Below are 24,363 nucleotides of genomic sequence, written 5' to 3'. Positions count from 1 at the left end.
CGGCAGCGGCTGCCCAGTCGGCCCATTGATCTTTCATCAGCCCATAGACTTAAAGCTGAAGGCATGAGGGAGAGGCTGGAGAGGCAGCCCCTCTTTTTATGGCAGCCCGCTGGAGCCTGCCTGGGATTGTTCCCCGCTTCCTCAGATTGTTTTTCATTTAGTCAGGTTGCAGAGCCGTGTCGCTCTGAGAAGGTGAGGCGGAGTGTCGCAGACATTTAGGGGAGCACATATCGGCCACGGAAATGGGGAGGTTGACACAATGGTATAGCAGGGCTTGTTTGGTGATAACATTATGGGTAGTGTGTGTGTGTGTGTGTGTGTGTGTGTGTGTGTGTTTCTGTGTGACAGTGTGTGTGTTTGAGTTTTTTGAGAGTTTCATGGTGTGTATTGGACTAAAGTCAAGGACAGTTTTCAAATAAATGTGCACTTTTGAGTGGAGTGGGGAGTATATGGAGGAAAGTAGCTTGTCCTTGCCTGAAATACTTGCAATAAACTCGGTTGACAAACAGCAGCACCACTAATTTAGTTGAGGAGATACATTGAGCCGTTACACTTGATAATATTTCTCCACGGACGGCCAGACTATTAATCAGAACCATTTCACATTAAGGAAAAAGCAGCAAAACCTCTTAACGCAAATCAAATTTCACTTAAGGGACTAAAATTACCTTTGTCAATTTGCATGAAAGCCAAGGCAGTGGTCAAGACATCCACGTGATATCCAATCAGAGGGTCTAATCGGTGTGTGGGCGTGGTCCAACGTATCCCCAGCAGTATTCCATTGATCCAAGCTCCAGCGCTGAGCTGCAGCAGTCGTGCAGGCCCTGAACTTGGTCATCTAACTGATATGTGATATTAGCAGCCTTCTTCGAGGCAGCTCCACAGGGATCTGGTCAGAGAGAGAGAGAGAGAGAGAGAGGGAGAAACAGACTTCAGATGAGCAGATCAATTTTCACTGGACCTTGAATATTTCATGTAGATAGTCTTAAAGCAGACACACAGATAAGCTACATGGCTGGCGACTACCATGTCCAGTCACAAACAGACACCTCGTTTTGCATGCTTACAAATGAAAAAACACACACACACACACACACACACACACACACACACACTTGCAGCCATGTCACACTGGAAATTTGTATTCATTTTTATAAGAATAAAAAATGTTTAAATAAATGTTTTCCATCTATATTTAATAGTTACATTAGAGTGGACCATGTTGACTCAAGCAGGATGTGAAGAAAATCACGCCATGACCCAAATGTTACCCCAACATTAAACAGAAGGAAAAAAAGGATGATAACCATTAGCCCCAAACACTGAAAAAACAAATTCATTGCATTGCAACAAAAAAATAAGGCGGCGGCTGTTTGTAGTGGATGACAAGAACATTTCCGTGAGAAGATGTTGCACAGACACACACACACACACACACACACACACACACACACACACACACACACACACACACACACACACACACACACACACACACACACACACACACACACACACACACACACACACACACACACACACACACACACACACACACACACACACACACACACACACACACACACACACACACACACACACACACACACACACACACACACACACACACGCTTTACCCAAAGGGCTGGGTTATGGGGAATCATGTCTGGATCGTGTTTCTAGTCCCAGCAAACATGTGGTCGATATAAGGCTGTGATATACTGACTCGGCCCTGGTCCTAGGAGTGAACACAAAGGGCAACATGATCAAAGAGCTCATTTCTATGCACAGAAGAGATATACCTGTGTTCATAAATGAAATTATGTTAATTTGTGTACTTTATATATTCTATCCATATGACCTCTGTAATTCAACTCCCATTAAACGGCACAAGATCATAAAATCTTTGGAACATAAATGTCGGATAATTCTAAAGAAAAACTTAAATTATGCTTCGTGTAAAACGGACAGTAAATCTATCAGCAGTAACAATGCAACAGGACGATTGCAGCAATAACCCACGCCTGACCCCTAAACCTTCACCCGCAGAAAGGATGTTGTTACACCGACTGTCTTCAAATACTTTCCTCTCAGAAAGACATCAGTGAAACCAGAGCTTGTCAGGCCCTGTATTTGTTTATTAAGTATGCTCTTGGACTGGCTTACTCCCAAGATGGCTGTAACTGAGAGATTTGTTCATGTAAGCATTAGGGCTGGCCATCAGTGGTGAATTATTTATTGAAAAAAATCTCCCCTTCCTTGACGGATGAGAGAATATGTAGGGCTGCTCACTGACTCTGCCGTATATTAGAGGAACGATGAAGACCTTGTTAAGAACACTGACACTAAATTCAGGGGGGGAAAGAAGTTGGGCAAAATTCCTACAAATAATAATTCCCAAAAATACTGCAGGTGAAAAGTAGTTATATAAATACAATGACGTGATGTGGAGAAAAATATGAGTGTCAGCACTTTTACCAGTAAAAAAACTAGCATTCTAAAAAATAAGTAAAAGCAATTGTGTTCAACACATAGATTTCAATAACAAATATACAATTATATTTATAATTAAGTATGAATTATTATTAAAGAAACCCAACTCCTTCTGTGACTCTCCATACAGCTAATTTTTTCAAAAACTCTCCCAAAGCTGTCAGCCTGTCAGTTCCTCCTTAAAATATAATGTATTTTAACAAACACCATCTTCTGGAATTAATATGAACTTGACTGTAGATACAGGGTTACATTTCAGGGATTCCGCAGGAAAGAAGCAGTGATTGCAAAATGTGTGCTGATGGGACCCCCGACCCCGCTTTTTGGCCACAATGAAATGCAAAGAACAAAGACGGCACAAAAATCGCACACAACTAGAAAACACGGTTACCATCGATATCCCTCCCTGCCATATTTACATCACAAGTGATTTGTTCAAATAAGAATAAATCACATTTGGTAATTTTCTCTGCCCGCTTTATTGTGTTAGCTTTTTGTCGTCTGCGGCAGTGAAAGAAAAAGAGACAGGCAGAGGGGCCTGGCTATTGTCATTCAATGGCCGAGCCATTTTGGAAATCACCGCTCTCGATTTGCTCCTGCTGCCTCCCTCTGTATTCCCTTATGGCTGCACTAGATGGGAGGCTTCCTTTTACAATTTCTGAGCTGCACATCAGCCACCAACCCCCCCTCCCTCTCAGAATAACATACACATGTCAAAGGCTGGGTTGCATGATTGAATGAGTCACTGATAGAAAAAAAATGAGAAGGGACGTCCCTTTTTGAATTTACCCATTAACTTTCAGTAAACAGCGGGATGCATTTATATTGATAAAACTATTAAACCTGTGTTTAAGATTTCGCAACAAAATACAAGTTGGGATCTCCCAGGATAATTTACAGTTTAAGACATCCACATATCGGTATTTAAGCTAAAAGCTCCACCATTACCAGAAGGGACTAATAATCGTGACCTATGCCTGCTCTCAGCAAATAATCAATCATGCTTATTCGTTGTGTTTGAACAGGGATTTTACTATGGATTACATGAAAAGGCAAACCGTTGTCTTACATGTGGAGGGGCACGATCTAGGCCTAAATTATGTCTCATTCAGGAAACATTATCTGAAATAAACCATTGTATGGGATATAATGCCTGTCACGATTGTAAACTGCAGACCTAATTCGAACAGAATCACTCTGGCCCCTGTGACCCGGGCTCATCTAAACACTGTTGCACAAAGAGCCACTAAAAGGGGGCCCATGACCCATTTTGTGCCTCGGCCTCAAATGTTGCCATCAGTGAGTCAGGATCATCGCTACAGAAAAGAAACATCAGATACAGGAGTTACACACATTAGCAGCGCTAAGACAACTGAACAAATCAGAAAACTCTGCATAAAATCCAAGCTATTCGTGGAAGAGCTAAGCATGTGGATGCTGACAGCCTTTAATTTGCAGGAATCGGGCAGAACCTCCACACTGGCAGTCTGACAGTGTGAGAATAAGCCCCCCGAGGGAGTTTATTCTCATCAATAGGGCATGAAATTCACTGGCTGACCACTGGACACCCGGCCTGTTTCGAGGCCAACAAAGTAACCAGCGATGGGATGTGCTAGTGTGTGTGTGTGTGTGTGTGTGTGTGTGTGTATGTGTGTGTGCGACTGAGAAGGGCTTCTGGGGACGTTCTATTCTAAGTGAAATAGTGTGATAGAGTCTGTAATTTTTTGTGGTGTAGTTCTTGACCCCAACCCCCACAAAAAAAAATTTGACTTTTTTACAGTTGAATCAAATTTCAGAATCTGACATCTTTGTATTTTCTGATTTCAGATTTTCATTTTTATGTCACCATAGCTAGCAGGAAATATTTTTGCTACCATGCAATTTTTTATAATGTGTTGACGTGTAGCAGGTACTCTATTTTTTAAATTAACCCAGCATTGATGAATCAGATTTTAAAATATGACCTTGTGATGACGTTAGGATAACTTCTATCCTATAGAGTAACTTGTTGAAACCCAAAGCCTTTAATAAGTTACTGCTGCGTGACAATCCACCAGGCTCTTTAACACCAGCGATAAAATGCAGGAGAACTTACAGACATTTCCACCTTGTGCCTGAGATGGTGCCTTAAACTGCAGAGCCCCCCCCAAAAAAAAAAAACACTTTGGAGAAGTGCTGGAGGACAGGACACTAAAAATCGAGATCTCTGGGCTGATTATCGTGGAGTAATGAAGTTTCTGTTTCTGCTCTAATGTGATTGATTTCATCAGTTTGAGAGGTTGTGGAGCAGACCTACACACACACACGCACCTTACTCTGGGAAAAAGGACGGACGGCGGTGTCTTAAGGATTCTTCAACAAGTTGAAACAGCCATGTAGGCCAACTTAACTGTATAACCACAGTCATAAAAGCAAAGATGCAATGGACAACGCTCATCAGTTATGAGAAGGAACGCGGCAGCAGGTAAAACAGGGTTCAAGTGGAGTTGGTCTCGATAGTCCATGTTTGTGCGGCTTATTTATAACGTCATGCAGAGACGTTACATTCATCATTTCAACTTTATCCTTGGCTGGGACATGATTAATTGTACTAATAATGTTTTCTAAATGATCAGAGCTTAAAGTACAGACTAAATAGATAAATATCTATTGCTGCCTTCCGCTTAAAAAGCCTCTTCTGTCACATGTTGAAAAGCTCCGAGAGGGCTGGGACTCCTCTGCTTGTTATAAATGTCCCTGAGCAGCCTCCCAAGAAGTCAGTATTTACATGACCGGGAAGTGTCCAGAGAAGCGTGCGCGTGCGTGCGTGCGCGCGCGCCTGCGTAAATGGCTGAAAGAAAAAAGAAAAAAGGATGAGCCACCGTATAGCTGCTGAAAACGCATGCACGGCTGCTGGTCCAGTCTTGCCCTTAGCGTTGAGTTTGCGCGCCAGGCGCCGAGGAGAATAATCTGTTTACAGTGTGCGCGTTGATGGTCATTTTTTATGATGTTGTTTAATCCACAGTGGAGGAGGGAGGAGGCGGGAGGTGGGGCCGGGGAGGGGGGTGCGGGGGGCCATGTCTAGCAGAGCCCCAGACAAGCTGGCTCCAGTGGCCATCTCTGTAGGGCAGCGGGCTTCTTCTGTCTGAGCAGAGAGAGACAGGTGTAAATCTCTGCCTGCGATCTTTCCTCTGCACTCACCTGCAGGTAAATGAATGCTTTTATGGTCGAGAGTAAATGAACCACTTCTCTCGTCTTTGTGGTGCGAGTCGTGCGCGGCGAGAGACGTCGCCCGAGGGCGTGTGTTGTCGTCGTTGTCACGCACCGAGTTGTGCAGGGGAAGAGACAACAGACACCATGTGAATGATTAGAAGAGTGGGGGTAATTAAGAAATAAGGGAAATGTTAAATCACCTGCTTAATGTGAATAAATAAAATTATATATGACATTTGATCAGCAATTTACTTGGACAAAATGTATTTCCAAGACTCTTAAAAGTTTTCTCACAATTAAAAAAAAACTAAAGTGGAGTGTGCAGACACACTTTTGAAACTCTTGATATCGCCGCATCTTAAAACTTACAGGTTTGATGTGTAATAATACAGCACAGCTGATGAATAAAAATATAATGCACTCAAAGTGAATATTAATATGAAGTGGTAATTGTAGTCATGCAACAGGCCTCTCTGCGGTGGGGGGGTCTGTGTATCTATGCGTGCGCACTCGTGGGCGCAATCAATGTAAACTACTTTTTTTTGGTTTACATTTTCATTTCCAAAGGTGATTTCAGCAGAACTATACCCCAAGATCACACTGCCAGATTGTCACGCGGCGGCCCACGTCACGCAGAGTGTGTGTGTGTGTGTGTGTGTGTGTGTTTGTAGTGAGAGAGCGAGCGAGAGGGAGAGAGGGGCTATTATACCAAAGTTCCGCAAAGTAGGTCTGTGCCACTCTTGATTAGGGATTGTTCCCAAAAGATGGTTGCAGACATGAGATAATGAGGTCCTGTGATAACGCGGGTCTCCTTTAAGTTTTTCCCATGAATCGAGACTGTCGCCAGTCCACAAAACGACACTGTGCGTCGGCACCACGCTACTCACTTCTCATTTGTCGCGCACAAAAGCTGATCCAGCCCAAATCCGCACTAACAAACCGGGGGCCGGGAGCAAATCATATAATGTTCAATCATATTCACTTCTCCACTAATTAACTGGAATCCCACCTTATTCATAAATACAGTGACCAATTAAACCGCCATGTATGCCAAAGGTCCCCGGGGCCACACTCGGTCGCCAGGAGCATTTGTGAAGGTCTGTGGCTTCACTATGGGCAATGGATCTTATTAGGTGGGTGACCTCAGCGAGGAAAGGTTACGGGCTTTTTCACTGCCCTCGGTTGGAAAACTAAGATGCTTCCTAATCGTATTTTAATTGGTTGGTTGGTTGGGTGGTTGGTGCCTGTGTCCCCAATCGGCGTGAGCACTGGGATTTAAGCTGCATGGTGTTTTACGCAAAAGGGTTTTTGTGGGGTTTTTTAAGTTGTACAATTTATAATCGGTCACGTTTATTAATTTATTTTAGGTCAATATGGGATTTCTCCGTATACAGACGTAAATTCAACAGGTGTTAAAAGCATCCGGGAAAAAAAAAACAATTTTACACAGTTTTAACTACATCCTCACATGCAAAGCCTCTATGGAAAAAGTCAGTTTGATCCTCTTTCGAAAGTTACAGTGGATTAAAATGAAGTTATGAAAGCGCACATATGACCATCAAACACAGCCCCACTAAACAGCCCCCTTTTTTTCCTCTCTCCCTCTCTCTCTCATCTGCAGCAGTTGCACAGATTCCGCCTCTTTCGTGCTTATTTGAGGTTACTGTACAATCCTATAGGCTGCGTTAAGCCAACCAGGTTCAACTTACGTTCAAATACTCCCCATCATTACCCCCCCCCCCTCCCCGCCCCAAACCAGGAAAAAAAAGATGTCCTTTTATGCAAAACATCTGTAGGGACTTCAGCAAATGAAAGCACGGCTCCTAACCGCATCATACTTATTTTTGATTTTCATGTGGTTTTTCGTGTATTGTCTGACTTGGTATATACGACCGCTCTCGTATTTCAAAATGTCACAAGCCTCTGACGACTTGCAATTTAAAACATAAAAAAACGCAGAGAACGCAAACAGTTAATAAAAACAAAATGAAAGGTTGGTCCAAAGCTGTCTTTAACTCATAATAGATCTAAAGAAGCAGAACTTTTTTTTGCGGATATAGCTCGGGGCACTCTATAAGATGGTAAACTGGTAGTTTTATGTCAAACCTAATAGACTATTAGGGCAAACTGGAAGTACGGGGGGCTTTTTTTTTAAATTCACACACCTCATGTTCATATGTGCACTAAGCCATATAGACCTAATGACGCACAACACTACACGTCACAAAGAATCGAGACAACTCCATCTGCCTCCAGTGAAACGCGTTCACTTCAAACATTATTGTTCAAATTCGAGAAAAAAAAATTAAATTCCAGTCCTAACACCAGGGATAAATAAAATAATCGAATTTTCCAAGAGTTGCAAAAATAATAATGATGCTTTAATTTTGTAACTGCGTTTGCGAAGAAAGGGTGGCAGTGAATTATTATTAAAATGTATATGAGGATTTGCGAAGATTAATATAGTCAGAGTCTGTGTTAAAAATATATATATATATTTCTTTTGTTCTCATTCAGGTTAAAAAATAAATTGCAATCCTTCTCCAACCATCTTACTGCAACTGTCCACATGCCCAGGGGAGTTTTTACGCAAACATTTACAAGGCGTAATGGCTTCAACACTCAATGGAGAGGGATCCATCCATTGCGCGGGGAAGCGTGCGGGGGATTCAATTGACCACACTCAACTTTGCCGCCGCTTGAGCTTGCCGCATACACTTCAAATTGTTGTTCTCGCTACTGACAAAACCGTTAATTCACCCAGAAACGGGAGGTCAAGTTTCAGCAGGAGCGGAGGCAGAAGGGGGGGGGGGGGGGGGGGGTGGGGGGGGGGGGGGACGTGGAGTCCCGACAACTTACAGGGACATTCGTGTCAGACCGCGAAGGTTTTCCACTCATAAAAGAGCTTTCCAGAGCCCTCCTCAAATATTCACCCCAACATCATAAACATTTAACACCTGTTGCGTCTATTTATCATGAGAAACATAAAAAAAAGAAGGATATCAGAAGACCGAGTCTGAGTTTTACCAGCAGCTGGGTCAAGTGAGACAGGTAAGATGAGACCTGATATTTAAAATGAAGGGAGTTCCCCCAAAAAACTGTTTCATAGAAGAAGTGTGGAGAAAATTGCAGGGTTTTTTCCCCCCACCAGAATAAGGATTCATCCATTGTGCAAATACGGTGTTTGCTATAAGAAAACTACTTGTTTCCCATTAAATGATTAATGTTTATATGGAAAGAATTTCAGTTATCTTTCCCCCAAAAATGCCGAGAAACTAACTGAAAAACCTTTGAATAAACTATGGCACGTGTTTTCCAGTTGCATTAAAAAGTGACAGGATGTGATGAAAAAATAATACTAATAATATATTTATGTTTCACAAGTGTTTTGCCACTTTATTTCTTTAGTCACTGCTTCAAACTTGAGAGTCAATCCAAAAGTCAGTGGGATGAAGTTCAGCAAAGTCCCCAGTGAAAAAGGTGGATTATGGGCTCAGGCCTGTACACAACACCTGTGGGGAGCGGCTGGAGGAGCCTTATGAAAATAATCCAGGTCAACACAGGGAAAATGACAGTCTACGTATGAGGCACTAATCCAGAAGGACCTGTCTTACCTCGAGGGGGAACTGACACCTCTGTGAGTTCTTACAAGGTCATTTAGGGATGGTTGCGCATGTAGCATAACTGCTGCGGCGAAAAATTCCTTAACTGCATTTAAGGAGCTCCCCCCGAAGCCACAGTCTCCGCGGCCTCAGATCTGCGAGCGGAGCCACAAAGCCTGAAACCTCCTGATTTCCTCAACTGAAAGTCGATCATTCTTACCATGGATTTACTTTAAAGATTGGCGTTGCACTTGATCCATTAACCTCAATCACCACTCCGGGCACAAACTCGAGGGGCAAGAAAGACATAAAAGACATGTATTCAACCATCCCATCAGTGGAAATCAGCGCTGGTTTCTTTTACCCCGGCCTTTCAGACTGCATGGCACTTGCTTTTCCGCCTATGGTTTTCCATTTCAAAGCCCTCCTGTCTCCATGTAAATACCAAAACACAAGTAATCCAATCTGACCCCATTGCAAATTTTCCAGAAACTATTGGGGGGGCAGTGGGGTTGACATGAGCCACACACTTATCCCACTTAACCTCCAGAGAGAAGCCACCCTAACCCCTCAGCCTAAGATTCCCTTGGTGGAGGAATGCACTGCTTTATACCACGCTCCTCTTAAAAAGGCACAAGGTCTTGAGGTTGGGGCTCTGTGGCGAAAAAACCTTGGAACTTTTTGAGACTGTGAAGTCGAAAAGCAGCACGAGGCCGATGCCAATGGGTGGGGGGAAGCTAAACGGACAGCACAGACTCACATCACGGGCACCTCCCTGCCCACTGCACTGTGCAAATCCGTTTTGATTTAAACCCCAGAATAGGCCCTCGCCGTACCGATGCCTCTCGTGAACAGAGCAGGACATATTTATCTTGTGCTAACTTGATGACAAATAACCTGAGGATTTTTTCTGTTTCCCATTTTCCATTGTTTGCTTTATGGCATGCAAAACTGGTTTCAGTAAAATCCTCAGTGCTCTGAATTGTAAAAAGGGGGGGGGGGGGGCGGGGGGAGATGCTTATCTCCCGTGTTGGCGAGCAGTGGCACGTAATGCAAGCTAAAGACGTGTGACACATGGTCCACATCTGAGGCACTTACCACGAGCGCCTTGATCACACTGCTCGGAGCTGCCGAGAAAGCCTGACGGCTGTTTATGTGGCCGAGCAGACAAATCCTCTGCATTATGCTCTACAGGTGAAGCATGCCTGTGGACCGGTCTACTGCTGCTGCGTACTCTCTGCCTCTGAGGAGCAGCTGCATGCTCGGCCCTCACTCCTTCCACAGCAACAGGCTATAATGAGCACAGCTAGTTTTTTTTTACATGGATGGGAACAATTGAAGCAGGAGTTCAGTCGGCCTCTGGCCTGACAATGCAAGACAAACTTATTTTTTTTTTATAAAATATCTAAACGTACGTGATACTTTGCAGGTATAAAATAAATGTCCAGTTGCATTTTACGTCACGGGTCAGTGATGATCATGGTGAAAACCATTACATTTACTTTGTAACCGTGACGCTGATTTCATATCACTTGCTTGCTGCCTTTCATTTTATGAATGAATCAGCTTTTTTTTTTTTTCAACCTTTCATAGAGATCAGTGCCTCGTAGCATCAATATTGCTTTATTAATATAATGGCTTTAAGAGCTAAACATGCCCTTCTTCACATTTCAGTTGCCCTCCACCTTAAACACTAAGTTAAAAGTCATGAGCTTGCATCGCTGCTGATGAACAACCTCGACCAAAAGCGAGCAAATGTCTCCCCGGCACGCCACCGTTTTCCTTGTCAATCTTTACGGTCAATGGGTCGCCATCAATGAGCACATCCCCTAATTAACTAAAATTGTTTTTCATCAATACCTATAACTTGCCGGTTGTAGGAATTGATGAGAGCAAGGGTTGACTTGACTAAGAATGCCTGACAGGGACAATTCATCAACAGGTAAAAGAGTTTATCATTCCTGCAGCCAATTGACTAAAACGTGTGTGTGTGTGTATGCGTGTGTGTGTGTGTGTGTGTGTGTGTGTGTGTGTGTGTGCGCTTCTGAAAAGTGCATTTTACAATCTTTTTGGGGGGCAATACAGCCTCAGCGGATCAATCTTAGCCCCACCTAAATCTTTGAGCTGAAGTGTTTGCGTTTAGAAAGTCGTTATTGAAACCCCCCCCCCCCCCCCCCCCCCCCCCCCCGCGCCGCCTAAATGTGGAGATGTCCTTTATGAAGTCTGGAGTCATTAGTTGAATATACGGATCTTGTGATGTTTCCTTTGCCTATCACGTCGTGTTAGGACTGACGACCCTCGCCAGACAATCTCCTCCATTCAGGAGCGGTGCCACCAAGTCTGTCCTTGCTTATCATTAACAATCTGCAAATAAACAGGACAGCATACATTACATCACTTGCAGCTCCGTGATCAATTCCAGGAATGTCTTTGAAGCTTTGCTTAATGAACCTACACAGCGTGGCTGTTGCATGTCGTCGGGGGCATTGGGGCTTCATAACCCGTGACCTTAATGCAGTTTTCGTCATTGATAATATTGGAAGGATAGCAAAGGACAATAACAAGAATATTCAATATAAATCACAGAGTGGTTGGCAATTGGGAATTATAGTTACTGCAAAAGCATGTGACAGGAACTGATTTCCATTAAAACCCTAATGTCTTGTAGCACATTACTTAAGGCCAACTCCTGCACAGCAGGATGGTTTTACATGTTAGACAGGCTTAAAACACAAGCTGCCCCCCCCCAGAAGTCACCCACCCACCCACGTGGAGGGAGACATTTTAGTGCCTGTCCAGTCAAATATACTGCCCCTTTTTGATTTTGATATGCATGATCTCTGTCGATGTATAAAAGGGAAGCGCTGACAACGTTTGCTTCATCAATCAGTGGCGTGTCAGCTCAGCTCGGACCTTTTTATAGCTTCCCCGGGTCCCTGAGAGCCCTAACCCTGTAAAAGTTTATATAGTGTATTGACCATTCTCTACTTGCTTAGCTAATGAAGCCAGCTCGAGCTGCAGAAAGGCTGAAAGGCCGCCGCCGTGTCAACACTGCTTCCTATTTGATGACACCTTCCGCTAAATTGAAATGTGCTGCTAATGGGGGTGAGTGTTTAAAGAAGAATAAGCCCCAGTAATTGACACAGACCTGACCTCACTCACACAAAGAGAGAGAGAGAGAGGAATGGAAGGCCCCCACGTAGGCTGGTGGAAAAGAAGCACCTTCTCTTTCTTTGGGGCTTAATATATGCAAAGGTTTGGCTACACTATTCAGACAGATGTTGCTGTGGCTTCATCAACAGATATCACTTTTTTTCCTCTGTAAGTTAAATATATTTGTGTATCTGAAGAATAAACTGCACACACACACACACACACACACATATATATATGTGTGTGTATATATGATACCATCAGGATGGACCACAGCTGAGCTACACAGTGAGCAAAAAAAAAAAAAAAATCTGCCTGCAACACATCAGCAGTGGTTTCTCAATAATACTTGCATGAGAATTTCAATCGAGACTAATGCTGCAGGTGCTCCCAATATGAGCCCCGAGGCATTTACTGATTATTCCAAGCTCCAACAACAACTTTGACGCATGGCTTCCAACAAGTCACATCACACCTTGTAATATTACAAACAGTTCTATGATAAAAAATAAAACTGCATGTTGTGCACCTCCACAGAGCTATTAATATTGGAGGAGTGTTGCAAAAAAAAAATAATAATAATTAAAAAACACTGGAGGGAGCATCTACTGTCAGTATCCAGTGGAGGCCCTGCATGTGCTGCTGCTTTTGTGAGAACTCGCTCTGCCCTCAAGGACTTTGAGACGCATGCACCGCCGCTCCCGTTCCCCCAGCCCGGATCGAGAGGAGACAGACAATTGACTGAGAATTGATGGTCAATGTTTGTCCAAGGTGGCCGACTGGACACGACTCTCTCTCTAGTTTACTTGTGAATTTGCGGTTAAATAGCTTTCTGAAGAGCCCCTGGCCGGGCTTTGTCCACACAGGGTGCACATCTTGTTAGACGCGTTGCCACTAAAGCAGGATTATTCCAGCCAACAGTGCACACTCCTACTCTCGTTTTTTAAATCGTCTTATTCGTCATAGAAGGCGACTGATTGCAGACATGCATGTACGCTTTGGCAGTGTGAGCAAAGTATTAAAATTGAAAACGTACGACAACACAAAACTCTTGCTCAAGAAGAAATAATAATAAAAAGAGTCTTGGATTATCAATAACACCTACTTGGCGCAGCCTGCGCAACTGTCACTTTGTGGACTGGTGCTAAAATTGAATTGTTTGCCAGAGGCGGGGGAAGCGTTCTGTATTTAACTGACGGGCATGATTCAAAACATATACGGTTATTATTATTATTTATTTTATTTTATTTTATTTTTTAAATACAAGAGTTAATAAGGAGAAGGCACCAGTGGACACATCCTCACTGGCTCTGCGCCCTCTGCTTGTTTGCGTGCAAACTCGCCATGTGTGATGAGGATCGGGGCTTTGATTCAAGTCCCAACCGTTTCAGGACGAAAACGAGAAGGTCCAACTACAGTTTGCCACTCGGTCCAAAAGGCTTCATCAGTTCTTCGCGTTTCATCAATGGTACATTTCCACACACAGTGTTCTCCGCGGACTTCACTCACACCGACTCAAATGCGAATCCAGACATGCGGGAGGAGAGGGGGGGGGGGGGGAGTGGGAATGAAGCAGGAGAGCGAGCATAGCCGATGCCTGACAAATATATCCAAGCTGACAATGTGAGGACAGTAATAACTCACACAATTCATAGGAACTCTGAAAATAATCCAATAAACTGGAAGCGTCAGAATTATTGAGCGTTTCATATACGTACACTTTCTTTCCAGCCTTGTTATTGACATTACTCTGGTATCGCGGAGCGCCTCGGCTCCGTCTCCCTCGTGTTCCTCTGAAGATTTCAGAAGGAGGATGTTACAGGAAATGTTGGCGATACTCGACTGTGAGACTTTCGACACGGTTAAAATGGCTGGGGGGGGCGGGGATAATGTGATATTATAATGAATGATTGTTTAAATACATCATGTATACGCCACAGTGACACAACATGGGACTCCGTGGGACCGGACAAGGAAACAAACAGCCCGGCAAACCACAACATCCCTCGCCCGGCAGAGCGAGCCGGTTCCCCGGCTTGGCTCGCCGGCTCTCCCCCCTCCCTCCCCCCCCCCCCCTCTCTCTCTCTCTCTCTCTCCCTCCGCCGGGGCTCGCACCGCCGATCGACCGAGAGCGCAACTTCTGTAACAATGTTGACATCTTCACACAACACTGACTCGGCCGGGGTGGCGTTTTCACGGCAAAGCCCCCTTTCGAGTTTCCCAAACACCTTTTTATAAGTCCGAAGTCGCCTGCCTCCACCCGACCTGTCAAAGCCACGCCCCCGCCGCCACACAATTGGTCCGAGAGCGTCAAAGAGCCAATCAAACGGGGCGCTGCCACTCGTAACACGCAGCACATCCATACAGTATGAAACCCTATGGGCCACAGAGGCGCTAGGAAAATCACGGAGCGGGGACCTTACCACCTCTCTCTCGTTCCTTCTCTCTCTCTCTCTCTCTCTCTCTCTCTCTCTCACTCCCTCTCTCCTCTGGCCGTCAGCGGACTCCTTCTCTCTGCACACGTCCTTCCCTGAAATGTGTGTGCGCGCGAGGGGGAGCGGAGGATCAACGTGTGTGTGTGCGTGCGAGGGTGCATGTCCGGAGCAAGTAGAGGCAGTGGGATTATTCGGCGCTATCGAAATATTTCAACACGTCGCCCTCGCTGCAGGACCGAAGCCAATAAGAGGGAACGCATTTTAACAGGAATGCCGACGTTGTAAACAGCAGCGGAGGGGCAAAGAATGCACCGCGGTCAATTAAGTGACTCACCCGAACTGGTTTAATTCGACTAATGTCCGCGAGCCGGCGAGACTCCGAGAGGTGTCCGATGCGCGTCAGCCTCCGAAGAAAATCGGTCTCGCAGCACTGCTGAAGATTAATGGAGAACATTTGCTCACTTCTCCGCGCCGAGTTTTGACCCGAAAGTCAGCGACAAAAAGGGACTGCAGAGGGGTTTTCCCCAGCAACTCGTCAAAAAGAGTGGATACTTAAAAGAGGAATTTCCAAAAGCTTTCCAACTTCAGATTTCACCTTTTCAATCCTTTTTTTTGTTGTTGTTGTTGTTTGTATTATTTTCTCCTCGTTTGCTCCTCTCGTGCGCAATCTTCAACGTCCTTAGAAATATTGTGTCACATCCACATCTGTTGCCTGCTCTTGGATGAACTTCCTGATGAGAGATCCAGTCATACAGGGATCGAGTATGGCATATCATCCCTTCATGCCTCACCGGGGTCCGGAGTTTGCCATGAGCGCAATGCTGGGCCACCAGCCTCCGTTCTTCCCGACCCTGGCGCTCCCCCACAGCGGCTCCCTCTCGCTGCCGGGCGCCCTGGGGAAGCCGATCATGGACCAGCTGATGGGAGCCGCGGAGACCGGCCTTCACTTCTCTTCGCTGGGGCACCAGGCGGCGGCCGCCCACCTCAGGCCTCTGAAGACCCTGGAGCCCGAGGAGGAGGTGGAGGACGATCCGAAAGTTCACCTGGAAGCCAAGGAGCTTTGGGAGCTCTTCCACAAGAGAGGCACCGAGATGGTGATCACGAAATCCGGAAGGTGAAAGAAATTTTTGTGTTCTGTTCATCCCAAAAATATATCGTCTGATATACAGAAGCATGTATAGATATGTGTAGTTTTTATCTATACACATGCCACTATGAGTAACGTATATATATATAGATCCTTGGATAACATGTTCTCTATAAATGAAATGTATTATTATTTCATGCAACACTCTGGAGCCTTGTTGTCAGTTTAATTTCGATGAATTAAATTTACACTGCAGCACAATTGTTCCACTAATGTCAAGAATATTTGAGTTTTATTAAATGGTGATATGTTTGCACTAAAATAAATCCTAAAATATCAAGATATATATTTTATATTGATAGCCTATTGGAGGAAAAGTTCACACTGAACATGAAAAGTCAGAGTTCTGTGGTAAAACTGTTCACAAACATGTCTGTAACTTTATGGGAAGTCAGTTGTTAGCTCTAATATTATTTTAAATAAAAACTATATACACATACACACACACACACACACACACACACACACACACACACACACTTGTATAGCTGGTGTAGCCATATTACAATTTAGCTTCCAAACTCCTGGATCAATGCAAATATTCCCAATATAAAATTTTGGGGGGGCTTTGTCTAATCCCATTGTTAATTTTAATGCCCGTTTTGTCAAAACTTCAGGTGGACGGATTAACCCATAGAAATGTCAACGTTGAGGGTGTGTGTGTGTGTGTGTGTGTGTGTGTGTGTGTGTGTGTTGCTCTGACTTGATTATTCTCGCCATCACCACAGTGACAGAACAGGCTATATTCAAAGATGGCTGCTGTGTGTGTGTGTCAGCCTTCCACAAGGCATTAAAACAAATCAAGACACCATCCAAATCTTAAGTATCAAATATCAGATATAGAGGAAGAACAAACTTCTATTTGATTTACTCTTAATTCTTTTTTTTATACACACTTTCTCGCATTCTTTTTTAGCTGTTCTAAATCTTTAGGAGATAAATTGAGAGCTGAACTATTACAACTTTAAAATAGTATTGAGTCCAATTACGTATTAGGAAGAAAATCATGTATTTATGCATATCTCAAAAAACGTTGCAGTATTTTGTTTATAATGTTGAATATGTATCCGGGGTTTAATTTGCCACCACAGCAGTGCTCATCATCAGATTTTTTTTATTGAATTTCTTTCTCTTCTTGTCACAGGCGGATGTTCCCCCCGTTCAAAGTGAGGTGCTCTGGCCTGGACAAGAAGGCCAAATACATTCTCTTGATGGATATAGTTGCAGCCGACGACTGCAGGTACAAGTTTCACAACTCCCGCTGGATGGTGGCGGGGAAGGCCGACCCCGAAATGCCAAAGAGGATGTACATTCACCCGGACAGTCCGGCTACTGGTGAACAGTGGATGTCGAAAGTCGTCAATTTCCACAAGCTCAAGCTGACGAACAACATCTCCGACAAGCATGGATTTGTAAGTTCAACTAATGTATGTCAATTTTCCTATTTATCAACATATACATTTATACCCAACACGTGTTTAGTAATTTCCATTTTGCTGTTTGTATTGGTGTTATTTTGAAATGACTACTTCCATGGGATTGAACATTTGTTTTGTTTTATTATTTATGTATAGAGGAAGACCTGACCACTATGGGAAATATTTTTTTAAATTCAAAGTGTGATAATAATAACATTCTTTTTTTACAGCTGCATGCATGATTATTATGATCTAGTTATTATTATTATTATTATTATTATTAATATTAAATCAAGAGGATACGGTCTGAATCTATCCCTGTATGTAAATGATCCCCCAGGATGTATTTTTTTTAAATAATTTAGATTTTTTTTTACAACGCATAATTATTTATTATGTGTGATTTCTCCTAATTATTTAACTTCCGTTTTCTAATACAAGTTGACATTTTGAGAAAATGTGTAATGTAGCCCACGGGTATACACTCGTACGCAACAACAATCACAAATGTCAGTGCGACATAAATATTGCTCTAATCTTTTCTTTTCTTTTTTTCCCTCTTCTGCTTGTGTGTGTTACAGACCATTCTTAACTCGATGCACAAATATCAGCCTCGATTTCACATCGTCAGGGCCAACGACATTCTCAAGCTCCCGTACAGCACCTTCAGGACTTATGTTTTCCCCGAAACGGATTTCATCGCAGTGACTGCTTATCAGAATGACAAGGTGAGCGGCGGGTTGTTGCCCACGGGCCTAAACGTTGTGCGCCGATTTATATTTTCATAAAAATGTGGAGCTTGTGCGTCGCTTGCCCCGCACGTCAGACCCCTCGCCGCCTCGCGTCCCTCTGCACCATTTTGTTGTCATAAAATATGAAAGATGACATATTTGTTCGAGGCTGTAAGAGTGTGGAGTGTCTTAATGGAGGGGAAGGGGGAGGAGGGTGTGATGGTGCTGTTCCTTCTGCCTCTGGTAGGAAATTAATATTTCTGAGGAATGTAATACAGGTTTATCTTCCTTTTATTTAATCACGTGGAAAAGATTTGGCACAGATCCAGACTCACTCTCTGTGTGTGTGTGTGTGTGTGTGTGTGTGTGTGTCTAAAAGGGTTGGGGGTTGTGAGATGAGGAAAAGAAGAGGGGCAACACTGTGCGGTTGAATGGAGAAAAAGAAAAAGAAAAGGGGGGGGGGGGGGAGTGGAGGGCCTGTCAGGCTGTGCTGCGTGGTAACGTTTTATTCCCTGGAAGACGTAAAAATAATGAAAATCATCTCCTCGTGCTCTTTGATATCGTTGGGAAACCCCTTCCCCCGCCTCCCCCACCCTCTCATCATGCGCAGTGGTTCAAACTGCCGGAGTTTGGACAGGAAGTGGTGTGGGAGTAAAGTTTGGAAAAAGTTTATTTAAAAAGACCCCCAAAAAAATCTGTATTTTCACACTCGGAAATGAGGACTTGAGGAAAGATGAAAAGTTAAACTACTATTGTAGTTTTAGCCTGTTGAGACAATATCACTATTATTATAAACTTGCCAAAAAATGAGTCCCAGCTTTGGAGCGTTGGGGCTGTCAAAATAAAAAGAGACTAAATGAGGAACCTGTAGGAAAGTGACGCGTATTCTTTCTTTTGTATGCATTTCAGATAACCCAGCTGAAAATTGACCATAATCCGTTCGCCAAAGGATTCCGTGACACGGGCAATGGGAGGCGAGAAAAGAGGTAAGACAGTAGGGGGAAAGTGCATTGAAAAAGAAAAAAAGAAGAACCAAAAATCCAGATGTTTTTAGATTTATACGCGCAGACAGCGTGATCTCGCGTCATAGCTTCCACATTAACCCACGGGGAGTCCGGCAACTTCGGTTTCTGATCAAATGCCTTAATAGGCTGGAGACCACTGTAGTTTCAAAGAACAGACCCTGGAACAGGGCAGCTTGTTTTTGCCAGTATAACTTGCTGATCAATTTGATACATATTGACAAACATCTTGGTATTGTAAAGTCTACACTGGAATGTTGAATAGTGCTGCTAAAGCAATGGGACAGTAATAGTGTCATATTCTCACCTGTCCTTCAAATCACGAGCTCCATCTGTGATTCTCTAAATTAGCCTGCATGCATTCATCCTATACATCGCAGATGTAGTTTCTGACCTGCGAGCTGTGACCACCTCCTCATACACAGGCTAACACGAGTCCCACTCCTGCACAGGAAACAGCTGGCCCTGCAATCCATGCGCTCATACGAGGAGCAGCAGAAAAAGGAGAACGGGGCTTCTGACGACTCCTCTGGCGAGCAGGCTTCATTCAAGTGCTTCGGCCAGGCCTCCTCCCCCGCCGTGTCCACCGTGGGGCCCCCACACCTGAAAGGTAGGCATGGCAAGACCCCACAGTTAGTCGCTCAAGTTGTGTGTGTGTGTGTGTGTGTGTGTGTGTGTGTGTGTGTGTGTGTACAGTCGTAAAAAATGTTCCTTTGTGGCAAGATTTTTTTTTAACGAGGAATATGTTAGATTAAACTGTATGATGTTAAGTAGCAAATTGAACAGCTTTGAATATTAGTTGATCACTCATATCCAGCCCCAGTGGGAATTGATGAGAGACATTTGCATTGGCTGCCTTATTGAGATTAAATGAAACATCACAGGAAATAAATATCTAGTAGCAAGAAAACAAAACAAGTTTATCTGCAAAAATGCAAAATAAAAAAACCCTTCTAAATGTAACGTACACATCCAAATATGACTGCAAGCGATTGGAAATGTGATGCATCTTTTATTGTTTATCTGACTCAGTTCCTCATGTTCCACATGTGGACTCCAAAAATAAAAGTCCTGCAGCTCTGGTTCTCATTCCACCTGTGGCAGCCAACTGCAACATGGCTGATAATGGGCGTTATTATTTTTCATAATTTACCAATGTGCAGAAAGGCCACTGATACATCTACTCCCCCCTGCTTGTGTGTGTGTGTGTAGATTTTGACAGCGACGAGGACAGCGACGACGAGAGCAAAGATGGACACGTCAAGGACGGCCCGGACTCCAGCAAGATCTCCACGACCACGGAGGACGGGAAGGACCACGAGGCGAGCCCGGCCAAGGGGCATCCCTTCGGCAGCAGTGACTCGGGCAGCAGGGTCCGCGACAGCGGCCCCAGGACTGAGAAAAGCCAGGCAGACTCGCGGCAGAGCCCCATCACCGTCATCTCGAGCACCACCCGCTCCGGAGAAGACCTCAAGAGCCCGAGCCTGGAGCAGCCCAAAACGGACGAGTGCAGGTCCATAAGCAAGGACAGCTTTATGCCCCTGAGCGTTCAGACGGACAGCGCGCACATGGGCCACGGCCACTTGCACAATTTCGGATTTCCAACGGGCCTAACAGGACAGCAGTTCTTCAATCACTTGGGGAGTGCGCATCCGTTTCTTTTGCACCCGAGTCAGTTCAACATGGGCGGCGCGTTCTCAAACATGGCTGCGGGCATGGGGCCACTATTGGCGGCCGTGTCCTCGGGAGGGGTGAGCACCATGGACACCACGAGCATGGCATCGTCGGCGCAAGGCTTGGCGGGGGCGCCGGGCCTCCCCTTTCATCTGCAGCAACATGTCTTGGCATCGCAGGTAAAACCTGTTTTCTTGGGCTCATGCCTATATATATTCGCAGCTTTGCGTTAAACACATGTTGCGCTATATGGCACAGGAGACTACAAGGCCTCGGAGGCCTGGGCCTTATGCCAGATTTAATGGGCTATGTCTGACATGAATGTCTTTAATGTTTTATTTAGCATGTTTGTGCAGGTGTGTGTGTGTGTGCGCGCGTGTGTGCTAAACAAAAGTGTGAGAAAGACAGAGGGCGAGGGAGTGTGGGTGTTTGCGCGTGTGCGTTTTTTTGCGCACGTTGGTTTATCTAGTTTTACAGCCAAATAGTATTCAGAGTGAAGTCAGGTTAACTATATTTTGACTGACTATAGGCTGTTAGAGACTGAGGTTTATTGCCTCGCTCTTCGACCTTGGCATCGCTGTTCCAGGTATTAGCCCTAACTAACCTTTTCTTCACGCAGACACAGACCACCTTGCAACAGCTAGAGGTGTTGGGCAAACCTTTGTGATTTGAGCCCATTAGGTGTTTTAGAGCCACGATAACGAGTGAAATGCCTCATTGGCACAGAGAGGGAAACAGCATTATGTTTTATGGACGGCAAATTTCGTTTAGCCTGTTGTCAGAGCAAGGTCTCACAACGTGCAACGCGTCTTGTTTGATTGCGGCACTTGAGAGATTCTTGATCAGGCACCAAAGCTGTTTATACGCCAGGTTGAGCTATGCTGCGGAATATGTTTCGCTCGGGCAGATTTGTGCGTGAATGGGAGGCATTGAGGGCGCGACAGGTGCTGAGTCTGTGTTCCCCCATATCAGATCTGAGTCTAGGACCGAGTTTTGTTGTCCATTAGCCGAAGTGTCAGACAGTGCCACTGGCTTCGTAACGAGGCATTACTAACGTTATTACGTATGACGAAAATCTTCACTGAGGACAGTAGGGAAAGTCAAAGCGCATGAAACGCCCCAAGCACTGTGAAGCTTTGCTTTTACGCATTTATTCCACCATGCAAAACTGTTGAGCAAATGCTCTATTTCCACTCTCTTCTGTGTGTTTTTGCTTTGTGCTGCTGTGAACTGTGTGATGTGAGTGTGTATGTATGTTTATAACGCCAGCTCACACTCCGTTCTCCGTGTCTCCACAGGGCCTCGCCATGTCTCCGTTCGGCAGTTTGTTCCCCTACCCCTACACGTACATGGCAGCAGCCGCGGCAGCCTCGTCCGCCGCCTCGTCTTCGGTGCACCGACACCCCTTCCTGAACGCGGTGCGCCCCCGACTCAGGTACAGCCCCTACTCCCTCCCCATGACGGTACCAGACAGCACCCTGCTCACCACCGCCATGACCTCCATGGTCGGCGGCGGGGTCGAGCTGAAGGGGGACGGCGGCATCGTGCCAGCCAGCCCGGCGTCCGCCGTCACCCTGGATTCCACCTCGGAGGTGACCAGTCACTCGTCCACCATGTCCCCAAAAACTTGCGCGGAGAAAGACGCCGCCAACGAGCTGCAGAGCATCCAGCGCCTGGTCAGCGGACTCGACTCAAATCAGGACAGGCCACGGAGCGGATCCCCCTAAGACTCTTCTTTTATCATCATCATCATCATCATTATTATTATGATTATAATTATTATTATTTTTAAAACACACCACATGCTTCTCGTTTCGTTGTCATGAAAAGTGTTGACAGTGAAGAAGGGGGAGAAACTCTTGACTCTCGTCTCTCATGCAGGTTTTTGAAAAGAAACAGAAAACTAAAAAAAAAAATAAAGATGAACTTTGGACGTTTTAGTTTCTGAAATGCACTTTGGTTAATACGCATCTGATATGTATATGTTTAATTTCTCTCTCTCTCTCTCTTTGTTAAATTAAACAACACTTTTATCTTGTCATTTGAATACCGTACAAGTATTGAAACTGAAAAGTTGGCATGGGTGTGTGACTTTGAGATTTGGGAGAAGTTGCTGCTGTGTCCCGTCTCCCAACTTTATTGTACACGAAACAGAAACGTGTTTTAATATGCACTCTGAATTGATCTGACTTATTTGAATTCACTACCGTTTAATCTACCTTTTTAAAAAAAGACTGCTGTATTTTGTTGTACACTATTAATTGACAGATTGGCCAAATGTTGCATGTCCCCTTATAAAACACCCACGAATGTTATTTTTAACACACACACACACACACACAACAACAAAATGAAACGAAACGTCAGGAAAACATGTTTTGAATTATTATTAACACTTCCCATTTCATTTGGTTAATTGGGTTTTAAAAATACATTTCCTTCATGCCATTTTAATATCAGACTTGTGCTCTGGGACAGAACCTTGGCCCGAGCACGTGGAATTGACCCCAAATATCGAACAGGCAAAGGGAAGCAGAAATTGAAATACTAAAACATAAAGAAAGGTAGCATTGATTATAGGTGTACATAGGGATATATAAAATATTTATGTAATTATTTCATATTGTTATTGCGTGTAAATACAACGGAGTAGTTTCTATAGGGATCTGTTCTTAATTTATTGTCGATATACCTGTGTAAAGATAGTTTGTGGGCTATTATCCTTTTGTTGCCATCTGCATTTATACCCCCCCCCCCCTCTTAAAATATGGACTTAATCCCTCCCCCCAAAAATATCCACTGATAGTTACTCACACTCATGTGCCATTGTAATTTTCACTTGCTGTCCCCGTGTGTGAAGTGCTACTGTTGAAAACGAATGGGAGGAGGCGACAACGCACTGCACCAATGGCTTGGAAAAAAAAAATCTTCCTATTTTTTTGTAGAAGAGCATAAAAAAAGTTGAGGTGTCGTTGGCGTGTGACTTAAAGTGGACTATTTTTCTGCTATAAAAAAAAGACAAAAAAGACTTTGCGAACCTGATCGTGAAAGTGCCGCATAATCGAAAAATATGAAGGTTTTCTCTCTTTTTTTTTTGTGTTTCTTAAGTTGTCAGTGGGTTATGTTGTATTGGAGTTATGTCTAGTTTACAACATCAACATCGTGTTCTTGAAAGTTTCAATAAAAAAAAAAATATTGAAATGTTGAAGTGTGTCATCTTCGTTTGACCCCAATGTGTATTTACATCTGTGTATGTATGTGGGAACTTGCAAGGGGAATATTATGGAAAATGAGGAATGAGGGAATTTTGGAAAAAACTAAAAATTCTGCTGCGCACAAATGGAAGTTGGGGAGAGGGGCGTCTCTTCCAAAGCACGCACGGGCCCATACCCCACCTCTGTTCAGGGACCTGCCCAGTTTCACAGACGATACCTGAGGATTCACGCCTGAACAAGAGGCCTCGCACTATCATTTTTAGGCGTCCTTTGATCATAAT

At 44.3% G+C, this 24,363-nt stretch overlaps 1 protein-coding gene and 1 long non-coding RNA gene across 5 annotated transcripts in view; one reads left to right on the top strand and one right to left on the bottom strand.

Moving 5' to 3' along the window:
* LOC118285328 overlaps positions 1-14,243 on the bottom strand; it is a 74,323-nt gene extending 60,080 nt beyond the window's left edge. The window contains exons 1-2 of the long non-coding RNA XR_004785075.2: positions 14,159-14,243; positions 669-889 (exon numbers count right to left, since the gene is read on the bottom strand). This is a non-coding gene — a long non-coding RNA (uncharacterized LOC118285328). The remainder of the gene's footprint in view (positions 1-668; positions 890-14,158) is intronic.
* Positions 14,244-14,792: 549 nt separating this feature from the next.
* tbx3a (T-box transcription factor 3a) lies at positions 14,793-24,072 on the top strand. 4 transcript variants are annotated; one of them, XM_035608907.2, is made up of 7 exons: positions 14,793-15,989; positions 17,167-17,434; positions 18,022-18,168; positions 19,081-19,157; positions 19,619-19,803; positions 20,406-21,046; positions 22,166-24,072. In XM_035608907.2, the coding sequence occupies exons 1-7, from the start codon at positions 15,598-15,600 to the stop codon at positions 22,592-22,594; spliced, it is 2,139 nt and encodes a 712-aa protein (XP_035464800.2). In that variant the 5' UTR covers positions 14,793-15,597; the 3' UTR covers positions 22,595-24,072. The 4 variants fall into 4 exon arrangements, with proteins under 4 accessions (XP_035464800.2, XP_035464802.2, XP_035464799.2 ...); XM_035608909.2 differs by having other exon boundaries at positions 14,794-15,989; positions 19,646-19,803; XM_035608906.2 differs by having other exon boundaries at positions 14,795-15,989; positions 17,167-17,449.
* Positions 24,073-24,363: the final 291 nt, after the last annotated feature.

The sequence above is a fragment of the Scophthalmus maximus genome, chromosome 20 (assembly GCF_022379125.1).
Source record: "Scophthalmus maximus strain ysfricsl-2021 chromosome 20, ASM2237912v1, whole genome shotgun sequence".
NCBI classification, from domain to species: Eukaryota; Metazoa; Chordata; class Actinopteri; order Pleuronectiformes; family Scophthalmidae; genus Scophthalmus; species Scophthalmus maximus.
This window is presented reverse-complemented; position numbering and strand designations above follow the sequence as displayed.

Excerpts from the sequence above, each read along its gene's own strand:
- tbx3a (XM_035608906.2), top strand. The coding sequence starts at position 15,598 with ATGAACTTCCTGATGAGAGATCCAGTCATACAGGGATCGAGTATGGCA. Across the intron at positions 15,990-17,166 it reads GTGATCACGAAATCCGGAAG|GCGGATGTTCCCCCCGTTCA; the intron begins GTGAAAGAAATT and ends TTCTTGTCACAG. Across the intron at positions 19,804-20,405 it reads GGGGCCCCCACACCTGAAAG|ATTTTGACAGCGACGAGGAC; the intron begins GTAGGCATGGCA and ends GTGTGTGTGTAG.